Source organism: Heterocephalus glaber, unplaced genomic scaffold (genome assembly GCF_053883595.1).
Source record: "Heterocephalus glaber isolate CG9 unplaced genomic scaffold, H.glaber_assembly_v1.0 deba00001442, whole genome shotgun sequence".
Lineage (NCBI taxonomy): Eukaryota > Metazoa > Chordata > Mammalia > Rodentia > Bathyergidae > Heterocephalus > Heterocephalus glaber.
This window is the reverse complement of record NW_028258296.1, coordinates 51,884,833-51,906,729: the sequence shown is the minus strand read 5'-3', so window position 1 is coordinate 51,906,729 and position 21,897 is coordinate 51,884,833. Positions and strand designations below refer to the sequence as shown.

Genomic DNA, 21,897 nt, shown 5'->3' with positions numbered 1-21,897 from the left:
TCTTATGGTGAGATCTTGATTTTAGGCTTATTTTGACATTCTTGCCTTTGATTTAAAACAGTCCATTAAAATTTAATGGTATTACTGAAGGCTGGGCATGGTGGTGCATGTCTTATAGTCTAAAGTCTATAGCTACTCAGGTGGCTGAAGCAGGAGGGTCGCTTGAGGCCAACAGTTCTATGCCCAATCTAGGTAATAGAGCGAGACCCAGTCCCCTAAAATTTAATAACAATAATAATGGTATTACTGGGTATAGATGTTTATATGACTTTTTGTGGGTTTTGTTATATTGTTGTTTGTGGTGGTAAGATCCATCCCAATGTCTTGTGCTTATTAGTTATATTCTCTACCAATGAACAACACTCCCAAATGGTGACCGAACTATACATTTTCATATCATATTTTTATTTAGGATTTGCTCTAGGAATTAAAAGATATATATTTTCTTATCATCTTTCTTTTTCTTTGGTACCGGGGATCGAACTTGCGCTTGTGAGGCAGGCGGCAGAATCACTGAGCTAAATCCCTGGTCCTTCTTATCATCTTGATTTAGTGTTTACTCTAGGGATTAAAATATAAATCATCAACTTTTCACAATCTATTTACAGTAATACTGTACAATTTTCTGTGAAATATAAGACCTTACTTCTGTGTAGGTCCACTTCTTCCTTCCGTCATTCATTCCATAGCTTCTACGCATTAAGTCTGTATATTATAATCCCAATATAAAATGTTTTAGCCTAAGAAAATATGTATTTTTAAGGAAGTTAAAATGAAAAATAATCTCTGTGGTTTCTAATGAGTATACAGCAATTGTTCAAATAAGAGTGCAATATTATGTCATTTCCTTGGATGCTTCCAAAATGTTTTACCTTTAGAGTTCAGCTGTTTGATCATGCTATACCTAAGTATGCTTGGTATATCTCATGTTAAGAATCTATTTCCTTCACAGCATTCTGGGAGGCTGAGGCAGGGGGATCACAAATTTGAGCATAGCCTAGACAACTAGTGAGACCTTGTCTCAAATTTTAAAAAGGGCTAGACATGTAGCTCAGTGTGAAAGCCCTGGGTTTAAAGGAGGAAGAAGGAAAGAAGAAAAGGAGGCAAGGTGGGAAGCAGGATAAAAGGGAGGGAAGGAGGAAAAAAGGGAGATAGGAAGAGAAAGAGAGGCTGCCTGCTTCTTAAAATTCAGGTCTGTCATCAAACACAGGAAAAATATGTCCATATTTCTTCAAATATTCTTTCCAGCTATTTGCTCTTTCCATCTGGGACTTTAAATTATATGTATGCTAGACATTTTAATATTGTCCCACAAGTTTCTGAAGCTCTGTTCATTTTTATAGATTTTATACTCTTTTCTTTACACTGAATAATTTACATTGATCTATCTTCAAGTTTACTGACTCACCACTTCCAATGATGATAATAAACAGTTACTTCAGATTCTATATTTTTCATTTCTAGAATTTCTAATGTTATTTTTTTCATAGACTTCATTTCTGCTAAGATTTTCATCTATTCTGAAATGTAAGAAATATTTCAGAAATACTTTTCATTATATTACTGAGCATAGTTGTAAAAGTTACTATAAATCTTTGTGGACTCTGATATGAGGTTACCTCAATAGGTCACCAGTAATACTTTCTTCAATGTACAGGCCACATTTCCTCTAGTGTTTTCACACATTCATTAATTCTGAACTGTATCACTGTGATTAATGTGTTATAGACTACCAATTGTGTATCTTCTGAAGAATACTTATTTTTTGTTTTACAAGCACTTAACTAAACTCAAAACCCAACTCTCTCCTTACACCAGTCATGAGCTGGAATAGGTGTTCGCTTCCTGTAGTGTGAGCTGTACTGCTTGTTTAGTAGAAGGGTTAGGCAGATTTGTATGCAGCATTTGGGGCTTCTCTGTGGAGCTCTCCTGTGCTAGATTTTATCCCTAAATTTCTAGCTCTTGTATTAGCTATAAACTCTGTCTTCTGATCCATCAAATCAGTAGTCATGCCATAATTATCAACTATGAATTGGTTTTTCTTTGGTACTGGGGATCGAACTCAGGACCTTGCGTATGCAAGGCAGGTGCTGGCACCACTGAGCTAAATCCCAGGCCCTGTCAATTATGAATTGGTATTAGCATTATGACTTTAAACATGTATCAATATGATATATATATGACCTCACACATTTTAGAGAAAAATGTTGGAGATTATATTTTAAATATTTACTGTGTCAGCAAAGCTTAGCAAAATGTTTTGTCCAGTTACCAGTATATTACAGAAAAAGAAGAAGTCAGGGGCCGGGGATTTAGCTCAGTGGTTTCACCACCTGCTGTGCGAGCGCAAGGACCCGAGTTCGATCCCCGGTACCAAAAAAAAAAAAAAACAACAACAAAAAGAAGAAGAAGTCAAATTTTCAATGGCAATAGCAGCAATGTCTGGAACAAAATCAGGATTTCTAAAATTAAATTGAGAATTAATGCAATAAGGACAATAATTTCTGACTCTTAAACCTGAAAAAATTAGCACTCCATCACTTTCTTTATTCCTAACTTAAAAGAATTTAAGTTTTAAAAGACTATTCTATCTGTCTTAGAAAATATCTCTGAACTTATTCAGGAATAATCCCACTTATAGGCAAGAGAATACATCTGTGTTTTGGTAAAAAAGACTTCACTATTGTTTCTTTTCTTACATATTAAATTTCACATAATTTCTTTATCAGGTGCTGTTACAGATATAAATTATGTTATAGATATAAATTATTAAGAAGGAATGTCACTTTTAATAACTATTTTTAAAATGAGAAACTGTCACTTAAAGAAATGGTCACATAGCATCAAGTAAATATAATAAATCATCAAGATTTTTAACTTGTGAATGTTTAATAGTTTAAGAAAATAAAATGATAATGCTTCACATTTATGTTATTAACAAATCAACAGGAGAGAGGAACACTTTATTAGAATAGCACATAATCCTCATCTGGTTCCCTACACCAGAGAATCTAATGAATATAAAATGTTCTTTAATCTAGTTACATACTTCCTTAATACAAGAAAGCCACTTTATTTGCTATAAATTATAGTTAATTTTCTGGTTCATATGTGATAAAAAAAATTTACTGTCATTCAGTATCAGAATAACAATACTTCATAAAGTTCCAATTATTGTCTATGTTTTACTTATTTTCAGCACATCTTGGAAATTTATTGGATTCTCAGAGAAAGGTATAGATCATAGCTTTCAGTATGAAATGAACATGTAGAAAAGATAATTGGTCAGTAAAATTCTACTGTATGAAAAAGTAAAAAAAAAAGTTCTCTACTTTTCAGTAGACTGTATCTTAAGAAATTAACGTATTACCTATTTTAAAATAAATAAAAAGATTCCCCACCTTTACATCGAATATTACAACATGGTAAAATGCCAAAGGAGGAAGGAAAGGAAAGTAAAACCTATTCAGGTAAGCAGTCACAACCTTTAATCCTCATGCAACTCTGACGTGAGCTTTCTCACATTTTACAGATGAATAAACTCATGTTATAGAAGGTGAAGAGCTTACTGAGTACCACTAGGGTGTGCGCAGCAGGGCAAAACCTCAAGCTCCATATATGCTTCCTCCAAAGGCTCCTTCTTGAAGTTTGAGACTTGGAAAATTGAAAAAAAATGGAAATACTCCATAATATCATACAGTTTTCATCATTTTGTAGTTTTATCCATGACAGCAGCAACAAAAATGTCAACATTTTTTATTAAATTGTCAAAAATGTCAAAATTTTGATTAAATTTTCATGTAGGGACCCTAATGTAAAACAATTGAGGCTAAAGCTTCTCTTTTATAAGCTGTTCCAAACTAACTTTGGATCACATAATTACTATTACAAAAAATTAATCAACTATATCAACTACACACAAAAACTTGGTACTTCAAGGTAAGCACAAAAGTTTAGATAGATGGATGGAGAGATAAATGAATGTACTCCTTTTTCAAGAACACTTTATAATTCAAACCTGGACAAAATCTGAAATCAAAGAGATTAAAATAGTTCTATGATCTTTCTCTCATTGTTGTTTAGTAATTAAATCCAGAAACTGCTGAGGTTAGGGGTCTGTGCCCAGAAGGTATGCCTAGAAAGAATGGTAATGTCCTAAAAGGGATTAGGAGCAACTCAGGAAAATGAGGCCAGTCAAGGACAGAAGAATGAAACCCATGTGGGGAAGGCGCACTGATGGAGGCAGACGCCTACTGAAGTCAGGAAAGTGGTTACACAGCAGGTGTAAGTAAAGAGGTAAACATATCTAGGAATAATAGGACACAGGCTGCAAAGAGAGAGAAATATGAAAAGACAGAGCTAAAGTGAACTTTATGGTCTGGGGTTGGAATTACAGTTCCTAGTGTGAATTTATGGCCAGACAGACAGGCAGACATGGATATATATAGACAGGTAAAAATATAGATATAATGGTTAGGAAACATGAAGTGGCAAAAGCAGCAGGCCTACTGTAATAAAAAGGTAATGCTAGAAGAATCTGAAACAAGTAGTACAATGAAGGTTAACCTAGTAAGAAAAACTCAAACCCAGCTCAACTATTCTAAAATCTGACTTAATCTCTGACACTAACAATAGAAGTATTTTATTCCAAGCATAAATCTTAACCCTGGTCTTCACAGTACCAGATATGATTCTGGCATTCAATCAAAAATTATGAAATACATAGGAAAGAGAGAAAAATTATCCACCATCTGAGACAAAGCAAGTGACAAAACTAAACTCAGGCTGAACCAGGAAATTTTAAAAAGAACATGACAAATATTTTTAAAGATCTGGTGGATGAGGTAGAAAACACGCATAAAGACATGAGGAATTTTAGCAAAGAAATGGAAAATGTAAGAGTCAAATAAAACACTAGAAATCATAATGAGGCATGGTGAAGCATAGTAAGAGATGAAGAATGCTTTCAATAGGCTCGCAATCACACTGAACATAGATGAGGGAGGAAAACTGGTGAACCTGAGAATAGGTCTATACAAATTACCCAAACTTAAATATATGAAAGAAAAAAATGCCATGGAAATATTCAAGTTCTGCCCCAGCATGTAAGAATCAGATCTCACAGTGAATATTACAGAAAAATCCCACCATGCTTCCGGCTGTAGGAGAAAAGAAACCATTTTGAAATATGCCAGAGCACTCTGATTTTAAGGCCTGCTGTCAAGAGCAACCAGCTAACCAGAGACTAACCCTTTGAGATTTCATTAGTGCTTAGCTGACTGAGGAAGGTGAAATAATCAACATCATCCCCCTTTAGCCCCATACGGGACAGGGAAATGTCCCACTGTAACCGTTAACATTATCTATCTTGCCACATCAAAGGGGACTGGGAGGTACCGAGAAACACATGGGAAGTTCACAGCCCAGGCACACATCAACTATGATTATTACACTAATGGCTCCAATGGGAAAGTAGACAGCACGGAAAAACAGAACATCATTGTGGCCAAAGAGATGGAAATTCTACAAAAGAACCAAAAAAAAAAAAAAAAAAGATACAGATCAAAAACTGTAATAGAAATGGAGATTTCTTTTCATGGGCTCATACAGGACACTGCTGAGAAAATAATTTCTGAGCTTGAGAATTTCTCAATAGAAAACTCCAAAACTGCAGGCTGGAGAAAAAAAAAAAAGAACATATATCAAAGAACTGTGGGACAATTATAAAAGGTGTAACCTACATACAATGGGTATACTAGAAAGAGAAAAATGATCAAAAAGAAAAACATTTAAACAACAACTGGAAATTTCCCCAAATAAGTATCAGACATCAAGCCACAGACTCATGAAGCTCAGAGAACAACAGTAGGATAAATGTCTGAAAAACAAAAGCCAGACATATCATATTTAAATTGCAGAAAATCTAAGATAAAGAAATAACACTGTTATGGCTTGCGCTTTGCTTGCTTTGTTACCTTCTGCTCACCATGAACCGTTTCTCAGCTGCCTTGGAGCCAGGAGATTATAGACTGAAACCTCTACAAACTGTGAGCTAAATGAAACTTTGCTCTTCTAACTTTGGGTTTTGGATATTTTTCTTAAGGAGAAAAAGTAACTAAGACAAATACCAAAAGAAGCCAGGAGTGGAAGGAAGCACCTTATCTACAGAGAAGCAAATATAACAATTACATCTAACTTCTCCTCAAAAACCATGTGCTATAGTCTGAATATGGTTTAAGTGTGCTCTCCAAAGGACTCCTGTATTAAAAGCTTGATCATCAGTGAGGATACCATGAGACAGTGGAAACGTTAAGAGGCAGGACCTAATAGGAAGTGGTTAGGTGATGAGGGACCTTCCTTAGAAAGGATGAAATACAGTTTTTTACAGAATCTCAATTAGTTACCATGAGGGTCGTATTATGGTTAAGATCTAAAATGCCCCCCAAAATATCATGTTCAGAGGTGGGGCCTGGTTGGAAGAAGTGGGTTACTGGGGGCTTGACCAGGAAAGAGGTATTCTTGGTCCTGGCTCCTCCCTTCTCTCTCTCGGCTTCCTTGCTGCCATGAGGTGAGCACCCTTCCTCCACTGTGCCCTTTTACCATGTCATTTCTGGGCTATGATAAAAATCATAAATCTCTCATAAATCTCTCTGGCTTTCTCTCCCACAATGTGATAGATCTCAATCTTGCTCACTCCTACCACAGTTATATCATCTGCCATGAGATTCTTACCCCAAGTAAAACAGACAAGGCTGCTCAATCTTTGAATTTCAGCTTTTTAAACTCCAAACTAAATAAGCCTTTCTCTATAAAGCATGCAATTTCAGGTATTTTGCTACTAACAAAGTGGGCTAATATACCATGCTAGCAAGGAAAAAATGGGTAAAGTATTGTTTGAGGAAGAAAAAAACCCCCTAAAAATCTGTACCTTTTGAAATTCTCCTTCAAAAATGAAAGATATATTTTGTCAGATAAACAAAAGCTGAGGGAATTTGTTGCCAGAAGGCCTGCCTTAAAAAAAAAAATTAAGTCATTCAGACAGAAAGAAAATTACATAGGTCAAAAGCTGGAATCTACATAAAAGAAATGCATCTAGGAATGAATAAATGAAGGTAAAATAGTTATTTTTCTTAATATGCAAATAATGATTCAATAGTAATAATGTATTCAATTATGTATGTACATACAGACACATTCATCTACGTTTACGTGTAAGATAACAGCAATATCATAAGGGATTTTAAAAAGGGTTCAGACTATTTAGTTATTGTAAAGAACTTGCATCATAGTTGAAGTGATACAGTGTTATTTTAAATTACACTTTTATGAGTTGTAAATGTATACAGAAAACTTCGGAGTAATCACTAAAAACAAAAGTAGAAAAAGAAGTACAACTCATGCTGAGAAAACAGAAAATTAAGTCATATAAAGTGCTCAATTAGAAACATAAAAGGCAGAAAAAAAGGGAAAAAAATAGGAATAAACAACAAGGACACCAATTAGGAAACTGTAACAAATAGGGTAGATATTAACCCAGGTACATCAATAATCACTTTGCATACATGTCAATGGTGTAAATGCATCAACTAAAAGATAAAGATGGTCACAGTGGATCAAAACACAAGATCCAACTATATGCTGCCTATCTGAAATTCTCTTTCCAAAGGCACATACAAATTAAAAGTAAACAGATTGGAAAAGGTACACCATGACAACAGTGATCAAGAAAAATACGAGTATATTAATTTTGGTCAGAGCATGCTTCAGGGGAAGAAAAAAAGGAGGGCATTTTCCTAATGATAAATCAATTCTTCAAGAAGTCAAGAATCCTTAACATATATACACCTAACAACAGTGTCAAGATAAGTGAAGCAAAAATTAACAGAATTACAAAAGAAACAGATGAACCAGTATTACACTTGGAAACTATGATATCCCTCTATCAGAAATGGGTAGATCTAACAGCAGTAAGGAAACCATTTAACTCAACAGGACCAATAAACAATCTTGTATAAGGAGCATCTATATATTACTTCATTCAACAGCAAACACAAATTCTTCCCCAGTTCACATGAAATATTCCCCAGAACAGGCTACATTCTGAGCCATCAAACTCACCTCCACAAATTTTTAAGAATAGAAATTACACAATGACTGCTCAAACCAAAATGAAATTAAAAGAGAATTCAGGTGGAAAAATCACAAAATAATTGATTAACCAATACATAGGTCAAAGAAGACATATCTAGAATATTAAAAATACTTTGAAGAGTTAAGATAAAAATCATCAAAATTTAAAGGCAACAAAAGCAGTGGAAAATCTGTATTGCAAAATTAGAAAGATCTCAAAATCAAGCATCTAAGTTTCAACCTTAAGAAACTAGAAAAAGAGCAAATTAAATCCAAATTAAGCAGAAGAAATTAAACAATAAAAACTAGAGCAAATACCAATTAAATTGAAAAGCAGAAATTAATGAACTCACAAAGTGATTCTCTAAAAAGATCAATAAAATTGTTATCTTTAGGTAAACTAGGAAAAAGAACAATTATTCACATCATAAATTAAAGATGAAACATCACTATAAATCCCATGGCAATTAAAAGAACAATAAAGGAATCCTATGAACAACTCTATGAAAATAAATTTGATAATCTGGATGAAATGCACTGACTGGTTCCTTAAAAGACACAATCTGCCAAAATTCATACAAGCAAAAATAGTGTGAATTGGTGTATGTTTTACTACATTCCAGTTGAGAGTGGGTGACTTACAATAATAGAAGCTTATTTCTCACAGTTCTAGAGGCTGAAATGTGCAAAAACCAAGCAGAGTTGATATCTGGCGAAGACTTGCACTCTGCTTAAAAGATGACTTCCACACCTATATCCTCATACAAGAGAAGCGGTAACTGCTGGTTGAGACTTCATTACCTAGTCAACTTACCAAAGGACCCCACTTTAAATACTACCACTTCAAAGGTTAAGTTCCAACCAACAAACTACGGAGAGATACTAACACTGTAAGTTAAATCAATACTTAATATCCTTTTAAAATCAGAAGGCACCAGGCCCAACAAGATTCCTGAATAGTAATGGGAGAAACCATGTCAATTTCCTACAATTTCTTTCAGAAGACTGAAGTAGACAGTATACTTCCTAACTCATTCTCGGAGGCCAGCATCATCTTAATAGTAAAACCAGACAAATATGTTACAAGAAGACAAAACTACAGACTAGTTATCTTTCATGAATATACATGCAAAAGTCTTCAAGAAAATATTAGCGAATCAAATCCAACAAATGTACAAAAGAAACTAAACACCACAACCAAGTAAGATTTAATCCACGTATGCAAGTCTGCTTGGCCCAGCATTCAAAAATCAAGTAGTACTATTTACCACATCAATAAAACTAAAGAAGAAAAATCACATGATCATATCAATCAAACAAACAGCATCTGATCATATGCTAAAACAATTGACAAACACCAATATCCATTCATATTAAAAACAAAAAAACCTCTCAGCAAACCAAGAATGTGAGAGAACTTCCTAAAGATGATGAAGGGCAAATTACAAAAATACAAAATATCTACATCTAACATTATGCTTAATAATGAAAGATTAAATTGTTTTCCACTAAAGGTATCAGGAACCAAGCAAGGCTGTTCATCCTCACAATCCCTATTTAATTTTATTATTTTTATTTTATTTATTCATTTTTAGTTTTTATTTTTTCATTTTTTCTTTTGCTTTATTAGAACATGAATGTAGTACATAATGTTTACATCACTTGTGGGAAGTTGGTACATCTACATAACACATCTTGATTCCCTTTTTCATCTCCTTCCCTTTCCTCTCTATCCATCTCTTGATCTGCTTTCTTCTTTTCTTTCTTTTTCAACTTTACAATAGAAGGCCAAGGCAATACTTTAACATAAGAGAAAGAAAACTTCTCTGTACAGAAAAACAAAATTCACCCATGTTTACTAATTACATGACTATTTACAAAGAAAATCTTAAATAATCTATTAGAACCTACTTAAAAGCTGTGTAAAGAATTAATTACTAAAGTTAGAGAAATCTTGAGATAGGTGATCAACAGGAAAACCAACTGCATATTAAACAAAAATGTGAGTGTCACTTAACTATACATTCAAAAGTGCTTTTAAATGGCAAATTTTAAGTGATGTACATTTTCCACAATTTTTAAAAATAATAGGATCAGGAAATTAAAGAGAAACAATGTCCTAAGTAAAAACTTGTAAATTTTTATTAAAAGTTTTTAAAATAAATTGTATTTACACATATATATTGGCAATAGTGAATACTGAAATAATATACTATCAAAAATATTAAAGAGGTTAATATCAAAATTTTTCCAATATCTATATACTAAAAAGTATACTAAAACACTAATGAAGCTAATTTTTTTTTAAACGAAGTACATGAAAAGATATACCATATTCATAGATTGGAACACTCAAAATTGTTAAGATGTCACTTCTCTTTAAATTTATAATCCCAATCAAAACCCCAGTAGGATATTTTGCAGAAAACTGCAAGCTGATTCTAAAATTTCTGTAATAAGAAAAAGTAACTAGAATAGGCAAAATATTTTGAAAAGAAACAAAGGAGGACTCAACCTGATTTCAAGACTTTCCAGAAAGCCGTAATAATGAACACAATGTGATAGCAGCAAATGGAGAGGCACATAGATTATGAAAGAAACAGAATGTCCAGAAATACACCCACACATATGGCTAACTGATTTTCGACAAAAATACAAAAAGGAAATAATGCTCTTTTCAACAAATAGTACTAGTCCTTTTTGACATTTATATGGAAAGAAATGAGCCTCAAACTATGTATCATAAGCATACACAGAATTTAATTCAAAATGGATTATAACCTTAACAGTAAAAATAAAGTAAAACTATAATACTTTTTTAAGAGAAAACTATTACCTTGCATTAGACAAACATTTCTTAAACATCATATCCAAAAGCATGAATCATAAAAGACAAAACTAGTAAACTATACTTCTTTCAAGATAAAATAAGGTTAGAACTTCTGCAAAGATGGTGAGGCAGTAAACCACAACAAATCAGCCTCTCTGATAAAGATACAGAAGCAAGATGCAACCCCAGACCTCCAGCTTACCCAGGGCAAGTTCAGGGGGCACTGAGGTGGCAGAAATCAAAAGTCACCCAGCTGAACTTTCTGAAAACATAGCAGTAAAAGTAACAAAGCAGATGAATGAGGTTCTACAAAAAAGTAAATCAGAAATAATTTCACAAATAACTACAGAGATGATGACTTCAATGAAGGACATAGTGAATCTACACTACATGGCGATTAAAAAATATAGAGGAGCTTAGAAAAGTGATGGAAATCATGAAAACCCAACATAGGAAAGAACTGGATTCTATGAAACAGATTCAAACAGATATCCAGGAGATTAAAAATTCTATTGAAAGCATACCCAGCAGAATCAAGCAATGAGAGGACAAAATATCAGACAGGGAAGGCAGGTGTGCAGTTAACAATCATCAAATGAAAGACTTCTTAAAAATACCAAGGGACCACAAAAGAATCAATCCAATAGCTGTTAGATGATGCAAAAGAGAACAATATAAGATCTCAGAATCAATGAAAAATCAGAAGATACCAGAAAGGACATAAAAAGCTTATTCACAGAAGTAATGGAAGAAAACTTCCCAAGCATGGAAAAAAGACTTTCACACACAGAAAAGTGAGGCATATAGACCTCCAATTAGCCATGATTACAAAAAAACTACACAAAGGCATACAATAGTCAAGATTCCAAAAATTCAACACAAGAACAGAATATTAAAAGCTGTTAAGAGAAAAGAAACAAATCACCTGTTATGTCTTGTGTCTTGATGTCCACCCAAATCCACATGGGGTCATAGGTGGGGCTTTTTCAGAGGTGCCTGGATCTAGTGTGTGACTCTGGAATTGATTCATGGTGCAATCCTAGGATCAAGGGGACTAGGGTTAAGGGTATGAGTGCTACCCATGCTAAGCAGCCTGGATATGCTATAAGGGATAGAAAGAGCTATATTCATCTCTTTCTTGCTTTGTTACTTTCTGACCACCATGAACTTTTACTCCTCTGCGATACCTGTCTGCCATCCAACCTGCCTTGGAGCCAGCCAATTATGAGCTGAAACCTCTACAAACTGTGAGCTAAATAAACCTTTCCTCTTTTAAATTTGGGTGTTGGGCATTTTGTCCCAGCTATGAGAAAAGTAACTAAGACAGAGTTTGGTACTGGGAGTGGGGCCACTGCTGTAACTCTACCTGACCATGTGGTTTAGGATCCTTTGGATTTGGCTTGTGGGAAGGAGAAGAGTTAGGAACAGTATGGAGATGCCAGGTGGAAAAGTAGAGCTGCAACGCCTGAGGCTTTACTGGATGGGAGATTCTGTCAGAGCTCAGAAGAACAAAATGCTGATAGAAGTTCTGCCAGTAAAGATCAGGCTCAAAGAGGTTTCTGTGTGGAAGAAGGACTGCACTGGTTGTTGGACTCCAGATGATGTATGTTATGGGTTGGCAGAAAGTCTGTCTGCATTTTGCTCATGTCCAGGGCAGTGGACTAATTAATCTTGCAGAAGAAATAGCAAGAGACTCTAATGTTGGGGCAGTGGCATGGCTACTGTTGAGGGCTTTCAGTCACATCTTGGTTGCAAATTAAGAGCAAAGAAGTCAGTAGAATGATTTAAAATGTTGTGAGCTTGGCCAGAAAGGAAGCACCAGTAAAGCTGTGGGCTGCAGTATAGAGCAGAGGAGACCTTGATTTCTGAGAAGGAACAGAAGAATAAAAAAGATGGCCTGAGGATATCACACAAAACAGCAGGACTCCAGCCTTTGCAGCCTCAAAATTCTGAAAGTGAAATAATGTGCTTTGAGAAGAAAGACCCAGAGCATCATGTTACAGAATGTTGTTGGCCTAAGAGGCCTTGGGAAGTTGTTCCTCAGGATTTGGCTCTTAGGCACTCGATCCCTACAGCTAATAGAGTAGGAAGGCTGGGTACTGCTCCAGCTGGCGGCAGACCTTGGCATTATCCACATGCTGTTGGTTTTAGGTGTATGCAGAATGTAAGAGTCATGGAGTCAGGAAGGCTTCCATCAAGATTTCAAAAGAATGCCTGGGAGGCCAGGCAATGTGCCTCTGAGAGGGCAGTGTGTGAAGCTGTGAGTATGAAGTCGAAGGTGCAATGAAGACCCCAGAAGTTTGAAGAAGTCAAGAATGTGGGGGAAAAAAAAAAAAGGGCAGGAGATTCAGCTCAGTGGTTTCGCCACCTGCTGTGCAAGCGCAAGGACCCCAGTTCAATCCCTGGTACCAAAAAAAAAAAAAAAAATGTCAGGAATGTGGATCTTCTGAGAAAAGATGCAAGGAGGGAGCAGAACCAGCCCGAGAGAGAAGCCCTGGGAGCTACAACCACCAGCAGTACCACACACACAGCGCCACTCAAGCCCTTTGGAGTTCACAATTTGCCACAGATTACTGGGGTCGCTGGAAGTGGAACTATGGGATTTAATGTTTGTCGTTTGGATTTTAGTCTTGCTTTGTTCCCATTCTTTGCTATTCCCCCATACATAACTTCTGGAAATGGAAATGTCTTATCTTTGCCATTGAATGCTGGAAGTGTTTAACTTGCTTTTCAAGTTTACAGGGGCTTGAAGCTAAGAGTTTGGCTTAAATCTCAGAAGAGACTTTGGACTTGGACTTTTCAGCAATGCTGAAACTGTTACGACTTTGGAAACTCTTGGAGATGGACTAAATGCCTTTTACATAAAGCAATGTGCATGAGTCCTTGAGGCGCAGGGACAGAATGTTATGTCTAGATGTCCCCTCAAAGCCTCATTGGGGCCATAGGTGGCACTTTTTCAGAGGTGGCTGGATCTAGAGTGTATGATACTAGAATTGAATCATGCTACAATGTTCAGATCAAGGGCACTAGGATTAAGGGTGTGAGTGCTACCCTAAGTAACCTATTAGGAATAGAAAGAGCAGTGGTTGTTTTTTGCTTGCTTTGCTACCTTCTACCTGCCATGAACCTTTTCTCCTCTGTCATATGTCTGCCATCCACCCTGTCTTAGAGCCAGCCAATTACAGACTGAAACTTCTATGAACTATGAGCTAAATAAACACTTCCTCCTTTAACTTTGGAGGTCAGTTATTTTTGTCCCAGCAACAAGCAAACTAAGACATCATCTATAAAGGAAAGCTCATTAGAATCACAGTAGACTTACCAACACAAACACTCAAGTCAAGGAGAGCACAGGGTAAAGTTTTTTAAGCCCTAGAAAAAAACAAACTCTAGCTCAGACTGATATGCCACACAAAATTATCTTTCAAAATTGATAGAGAAATAAGACACTTCCATAACAAAGAACACCTGAAGAAATTCATGACCACCAATCCAGTACTCCAAAAAGTTCTGAAGGATATTCTAGAAAAAAGACAATGAACACAACAATTCCATGAATCCAAATAGGATGAATCCACCAGGCAAGGAAAGAAATGTAATAGAGGAGAAAGAAAGGAAACCAACAACAGGAAAATAATATAATAAGGATAAGTCCATACACATTAGTTATAACCATGAATGTAAGGGGTCTCAACTTATCAATCAGAAGAAAGAGGCTGGAAGAATGGAACAAGAAACAAGATCCAACAATATGCTGCATACAATAAGCACATTTAAACTCAAAAAGAAATTCACAGACTGAAAATCAAAGAATAGAAAATAATACTCCATTCCACAGAAACCCAGACTAAAGCAGAGGTAGTTATATTCTATTTGTAGGCAAAGCAGATTTCAAACCAAGCCTAATAAGAAGAGACAAAGAGAGTTACAACACACTTATTAAGAGAACAATCCAAGAGGAAGAAATAAAAATCATAAATATATACATACCAGATACCAGTGCACCCAATTACATAAAACAAATATTAACTGATATAAAAAATCAAATAGGGATGGGGATTTAGCTCAGTGGTTCCGACACCTGCCTCACAAGCACAAGGTCCCGAGTTCAATCCCTGGTACCAAACCCCCCCATCCCCAAACAAACAAAAATCAAATAAGCACTAACACAGTTGAACGGGGGAGTGTAATTCCCCATTGTCACAAACAGACAGATCAACTAGACAAAAATAAATATCAGAGCTGAACCAAACAAATCTTTGAACAAATAAGACTCAGATATTTAGTGTTCCACCACACAACAATATATTCTTGTTAGCTGCACTAGAAACTTTCTCCAAAATAGACCACACACTATCTCATAGAACATGCCTAAGTAAATGCAAAGGAACTGAAGTTATCACATGCAATGAAGTTGGCAATCAATGGCAAAACAAATCACAAAAGCTACATAAACACAGGGAAATTAACACCATCCTGAACAAGCAATGGGTGACAGATAAAATTAAAGAAGAAATTGGACAGCTTCTTGACATAAACAATAATGCCAATACAATATACTGGAACTTATGGGATGCAATGAAAGCACTCTTATGAGGGAAATTTATAGCAGCAAATTCTCAAATCAGAAAAACAATGAACTCAAATAAATAACCTAATGTTGAACCTCACACATCTAGAAAGTGAAGAGCAAGTTAAACCCAAAGCACATACGATGGAGGAAATTATGATCAGAGCAGAAATGAATGCAATTGAGACTAAGCAAACTATACAAAGAAACAAAGAGTTGATTCTTTGAAAGATTAAATAAGATAGACAAACCTGTAGCCAACCTTATCAAAAAAAGGATAGAAAAGACTCAAATCCACCCAAACCAAATTATGAATGAAAAGGGTGAAATCACAACAGATCATGCAGAAATCCAGAAGATCATAAATACCTGCTTTGAGAACCTGTACTCTAGTAAGATGGAAAATGCAGAAGAAAAGGGCAGATTCATGGACACATACGAATTACCAAAGCTGAATCAAGAAGATATAAAAATTCTAAATAAGCAAATTATAGCCAGTGAAAGTTAAGAAGTAATAAAAAATACTGCCAACAAAGAAAAGCACAGATTCACTGCTGAATTCTACACGAAATTCAGAGAGGATCAAATGCTGCTACTCCTCAAATTTTTTAATGAAATTGAAAGGGAAGCAACACTCAAAAACTCATACCTGGAAGTAAGCATTACCCTGATACCAAAACCAGAAAAGGCTCTAACCAAAAAAATAAAACAGGTCAATCTCCTTAATGAACACAGATGCAAAAATCCTCAATAAGATACTAACAAACAGAATGCAGCAAATTACCAAGAAGATTATACACCATGACCAAGTAGGATTCATCCCAGGTGCAAATCAATAAATGTAATATACCACATTAACAGAACCAAGAACAAAAACCACCTGATCATGTAAATAGCATTTTACAAGTCCAACACTCGTTCATGATTAAAAACCCTACAGAAAATGGGAACAGAAGGTCTTTATCTCAATCTGATTAAAGCCATCTATGACAAATCAACAGTCAACATCATACTAAATGGTCAAAACTGAAAGATTTCACTCTAAAATCAGGAACAAGGATGCTTTTTATCACCACTCCTGTTTAATATAGTTCTGGAAACATTAGAAGAATTAGACAAGAGAAATAAATAAAAGGAATAAGGATAGGAAAGAAAGAAGATAAATTATCATTACTGGCAGATGACATAATACTCTACAAAGAAGACTCCAAAACTTTATCAAAAGACTCCTGGATTTAATAACCAAATACAGCAGCAGGATACTAAGTCAACACTCAAAGACTAATAGTATTCCTGTACACAAATTAACAAACTCACTGAGAGAGAAATTAGGGAAATAACACCTTTTACAATAGGATCCAAAAACTGAAATACCTAGAAATCAATCTAACAAAGGGTGTAAAAGACCTCTACATTGAAAACTCCAGTACTCTGAAAAAGCAGATCAAAGACGGTATCAGAAAATGGAAAGATATCCCTTGTTCTTGGATAAGCAGAACCAATACAGTGAAAATGGTCATACTTACAAAACTGCTATACAGACTTAATGCATTAATTTAATAATTAATTTTGACTAAGATGATCAAAATACCAATGGCATACTTCACAGAACTAGAAAAGACAATCATAAAATTCATTTGGAAACAGAAGAGACCTAGAATAGCAAAAGCAATTCTGGGCAATAAAGGCAAGGCAGGAAGCATCACAATCCCCGGCATAAACTATACTACAAAGCTACCATGATAAAAACAGCATAGTACTGACAAAGAAAACAGACTTGAAGATCAATGGAAAGGAACAGAAAATGCAAAATCAACTCAAAACACACTTAGCCACTTTATCTTTGACAAAGGGGCCAAACACCTTCACTGCAAGAAAGTCTCTTTAATAAATGGTCCTGGAAACACTGGCTTTCCATGTGCTGAACATTAAACCTACATACCTATCTCTTACCATACACTAATCTAAATTTGAAATAGAACAGAGATCTAAATATTTAAACAGAAACATTTTAATCTGCTGGAAGATAGAATAGATAAAACTCTTGAAGATATAGTTGTAGGCAAAGACTTTATGAACAAAACCCCAATTGCTGGGGAAATAATACAAAAAACCAACAATTGGGATCTCATCATTTTAAAAAGCTGTTGCACAGCAAAAGAAAGCACCAACAGAGTGAAGAGACAACTCACAGAGTGGGAAAAAAATTTTACCAGCTCCTCAAAGACTAGTATCTACAATATATAAAGAACTCAACAAAACCAGACCCCCCCCTAAGTTTAAAGATCCAATCCAAAAATGGCCGTCTGAAATGTACAGACATTTCTGAGATGAAGAAGTATAAACAGTAAATACATAATGAAAAAATATTCAACATAACTGTTTATTCAAGAAATGCAAATTAAAACAACACTGAGATTCCACGTCACTCCAGAAAGAATGGCTATTGTCAAGAAATTAACCAATAACAAATGCTGGCAAGGCTGTAGGGAAAAGGGAACCCTTCTCCACTCTTGGTGGAACTGTAAATTGGTACGACTACTATGGAAGTTAGTATGGGGACACTTCAGAAAACTAAAACTGTAAGTTCCCTTTGACCCAGCAATTCCTCTTTCTTGGTATCTTCCCAACAGAGTTCAAAACATCACACCATAGCAATATATACACACCCATGTTTATAATCACAGCACAATGTGTAATAGCGAAATCTTGGAAACAGCACAGATTCCCATCAGCAGATGATGGGATAAAGAAAATTGGTTTTTATATACAATGGAGTACTACACTGCCATAAAGGATAAGCTTGAGACATTTTTAGATAAATGGATGCACCTTGAGATCATACTTTTAAGTGAAATAAATTGACACACTTGTTTAAAGGTCGCATGGTTACTCTTGTGTGAGAAATTCAAAGAGTAAATAAGGACCAAAACAGATGATGGATACTGGCAAGTAGGAAGAAAATGTTGAAATGGGAAGGGAAACAAGGGAGGGGGAAGGAGGAAGGGAAGAGAAAAGGAAAAAAGAATAGAAGAAAAAATAGAAACAAACTTTCTTCCCTTGCTTTTGTAAATAAGCAAGGGAAGAAAGGTTGAAGGGAGGGGAGGAGAATGGGCGAAATAAGAAGAATGAAGATACATATTGTACAGGTACAAATTGCCTATGATGAATGTGATCATTATTATATCAAAATTTTAAAAAAGATGTAACAACTTCCAATTTTCAAAAGATACTGCTATATCACTGAAAAGACAAGCCACAGAGAGAAAATATTTAGATAGGTTACAAAAGACTTTTGTATAGAATATACAACAATCTAAAATTCAATAAGAAGGAAAAAATTTTTATTAGTACATGTTTTAACGGGTAAAAGATTTTTACAATTTACCAAAGAAGATACACATAAGCATACAAAAAGATGCTCAACATCATTTGTCATTAGGGAATGCAAAATAAAACCACAGAGATACTGCAATATATCTATTATAACTGCTAAAACAGTACAGAAACTTAGACTACTGTAGAGTCTGACATTTCTATAAAGTTAAATGTAAACTAATCTTTGTCCCCGCAATACTGCTCTATGTATTTACTCAAAAGAAGTGAATATTTTCCTACAAAAATCTATAGTCAAATACTTGTAATAGATTTGTTGTAACAGATTTGTTATAGCCATAGAATGGTTTACCGTACAGCAGCAAGAAGGAATGCATTTCTTCTAGAGGGATAAATTTCAAATGTACTATGCTAAGTAAAAGCTGCCGGTATTCCTAATTACTGACAAAATAGATCACTGGTTACCAGGGACTGGCTATAGAGTGTGGGCTGACTATAAAATGTAAAGGAGAATTTTCCAGGTTAAAATTCTCTATTGTGTTTATGCTACTGGTCACAAGATTCCACACACTGCTAAAAGAGACTATATACTATAATATATGAATTTTACTCAATGTAAATAACACCTTAAGACACCCGACTTTTACAATCTCTAAGAATTAATTTACAATAATTTTACTCATATGAGCTAAATCAGAGTTTTTCAAAAGATCGAACCATGACCAAAAGCATCTTGAAAAAGAAGTATGTACCTGCCTCCAAAAAAAAAAAAAAAAATTTAAAAAACATATAGAGGTGGGGCCTCCACACTAAATTGAATCAGTCTTGTGGGCAGGACTTGGACTTGGAATCTATACTTATTAAAAAACAAAAAAACAAAAAAAACCTGACACTAATACCCTGAAATTTGAAAATCCCTTGGGCAGAGCATAAATCATTTTTTCTATTTCATTAAATGTGAACTGTTCTGTCTACAGAAACATAAGGAAGAAGTGCAACCAAATTTATGTAATAAAATTTGACAGTGAGATGACACATTAAGTATGATAAACATTATTTATATAACACCATATTAAATACCAGCATCATCAAACATATTCTTAAAAAAACAGTACATGGATAGTTCACTCTTTACACACAATAACACAAAATATAAAATACTTAGATATAAGCATAAAGTCATAAAAACCCAGGAGAAAAATTGGGATTTTATTTTATAACAGACAGAAAAGGGTTTCTAAGGACCAAAATCTAGAAGCCACACCAATGAGCAAATTCCTAAATGACTAGTTTAAAGTTAACTAAGAGATGAAACCTCCCCAAAACTAAAAACAAAACAAAGAGAAATATATCTTTATAATATACATAAGAAACATGAGTTTTTGTAAACTTAAAAAGGATTCTTATAAATCATTTAGACCAACAAACCAATTTAATAATATCAGTAAAGCAGCTTCTCAAGAGCTTCTTTAGCTCTTCAACCTCACCCGCTTTAAACCATCTGCATAATAAAAGTCCCCTCATCCATTTTCATTTTCCCATCACCATAGGTCTCAAGTGTGTGTCCATGTGTATTGTGCCAAGACTACCAGAAAGGAAAAGTCAGAGTTGTACTGTTTTAAATTATTATTTAGAGCAGTAAATCGCATTCAACTTCCAAACGCGAGGTTTTAGTAATTAACATCTGGTCTTAGGAGGATCTGTGTTCTTCCTGAGTCAGTCTTTAATTTGGTCTAATAAATTTCTTCCCCCTCTTTGTTTGAATCATGCAATTAACTGCAATTGCAAACTCCTGGAGAAGGATCACTCTTGCAAAAGGTTATGATGTATATAAAGCCGGGTCTGTTATGTTTTACTGAGATTCTCAAAAACAGAATCATTATTATTCTGAAGAAACAGTTCCACCTAAAGCATCCAATTCTATTTGCAAACCTTTAGATTAGTTCAGTAATATTCAAGTTAGAAAAAGCAATATGTTGCTAGGGAAATCTTTAATTTTATGAAACTTCCATTCATAATTCCTCCCCTCAAAGCAAACAATGTATGACTCAGTTTTTCTCACCTCTTCTCCTGAAAGGTAATATGCTGCAAGTAGGCCTCCGATAAATCGAATGTTAACTTCAAACACAGACACCTCTGAATTCTGTGAAAACATATCAAAAATATTCACAAATACATGTTTTACAGTTTTTTTGAAATATTTCCATTACATCATTTCTCTCACTCCGTAAGAATATTTTCAGCTTCTGCATTTTTACTTCTCATGTCATTGCAATCTCACCTCCCATTTGCTAATGTTATTCAAACTCCTCTATTACTACAGTTTCCTACTGCAAAAATCAATGGGCCATCTGTACATACCTTACACGGTATTGTGAAATTAATACATCAAATACTGTTGTGGCTACTGTTCCATCTTCAAGAAGGCCTATACTTCTTGAACACTGGATCTGGAATTCTGGAACAGTACTCTACCTACTGATCCCTTTCCTACTAACCACTACAGCATGATTTTTCTCTCCTCTCATGAATTTTAAATATTTTCCTAATATATATTTTTCCATATATATGTATATAAACATATATATACACACACATATAAATGTTAAAGGAGGGACCAAAACAGGGTGGAATTATACATAACTGCATAAGTATGTTGATAACACTAGGTAAGAAATTAGTGTAGATACATCACATATATATCAAAATGAAAAACAAATGATTCAGAAATGTGAAAACAATAAAGAAATAGAAGAAAATGTGACAATATAGAAACTTCCTTAAGAAAACAGGTACTGTGTAAGCATAAACTAAGCACTGTAGTTTTGGTAACAAACTAATGACAGATTTGAAATGTCCCTGAACTGCAAGTTATCTCTAAGAGTAAAAATTATTAACAAAATAAAAGGAAAACAAACTGAAGGGAACTGGAAAAAATATAGCAATATTAAAAATCTATATATGTAACTATATACAGTAGAGTCTATATGTTTCTATTTAGGTATGAATATATAGATGGAAAAATTCTAAA

At 34.6% G+C, this 21,897-nt stretch overlaps 1 protein-coding gene across 1 annotated transcript in view; it reads right to left on the bottom strand.

Moving 5' to 3' along the window:
- Window positions 1-21,897, bottom strand: part of Man1a2 (mannosidase alpha class 1A member 2) — a 146,429-nt gene that overhangs the window by 70,655 nt on the left and 53,877 nt on the right. Inside the window, exon 5 of the mRNA XM_004853818.4 lies at window positions 20,929-21,009. Coding sequence (XP_004853875.1) covers window positions 20,929-21,009 — 81 coding nt within the window. The remainder of the gene's footprint in view (window positions 1-20,928; window positions 21,010-21,897) is intronic.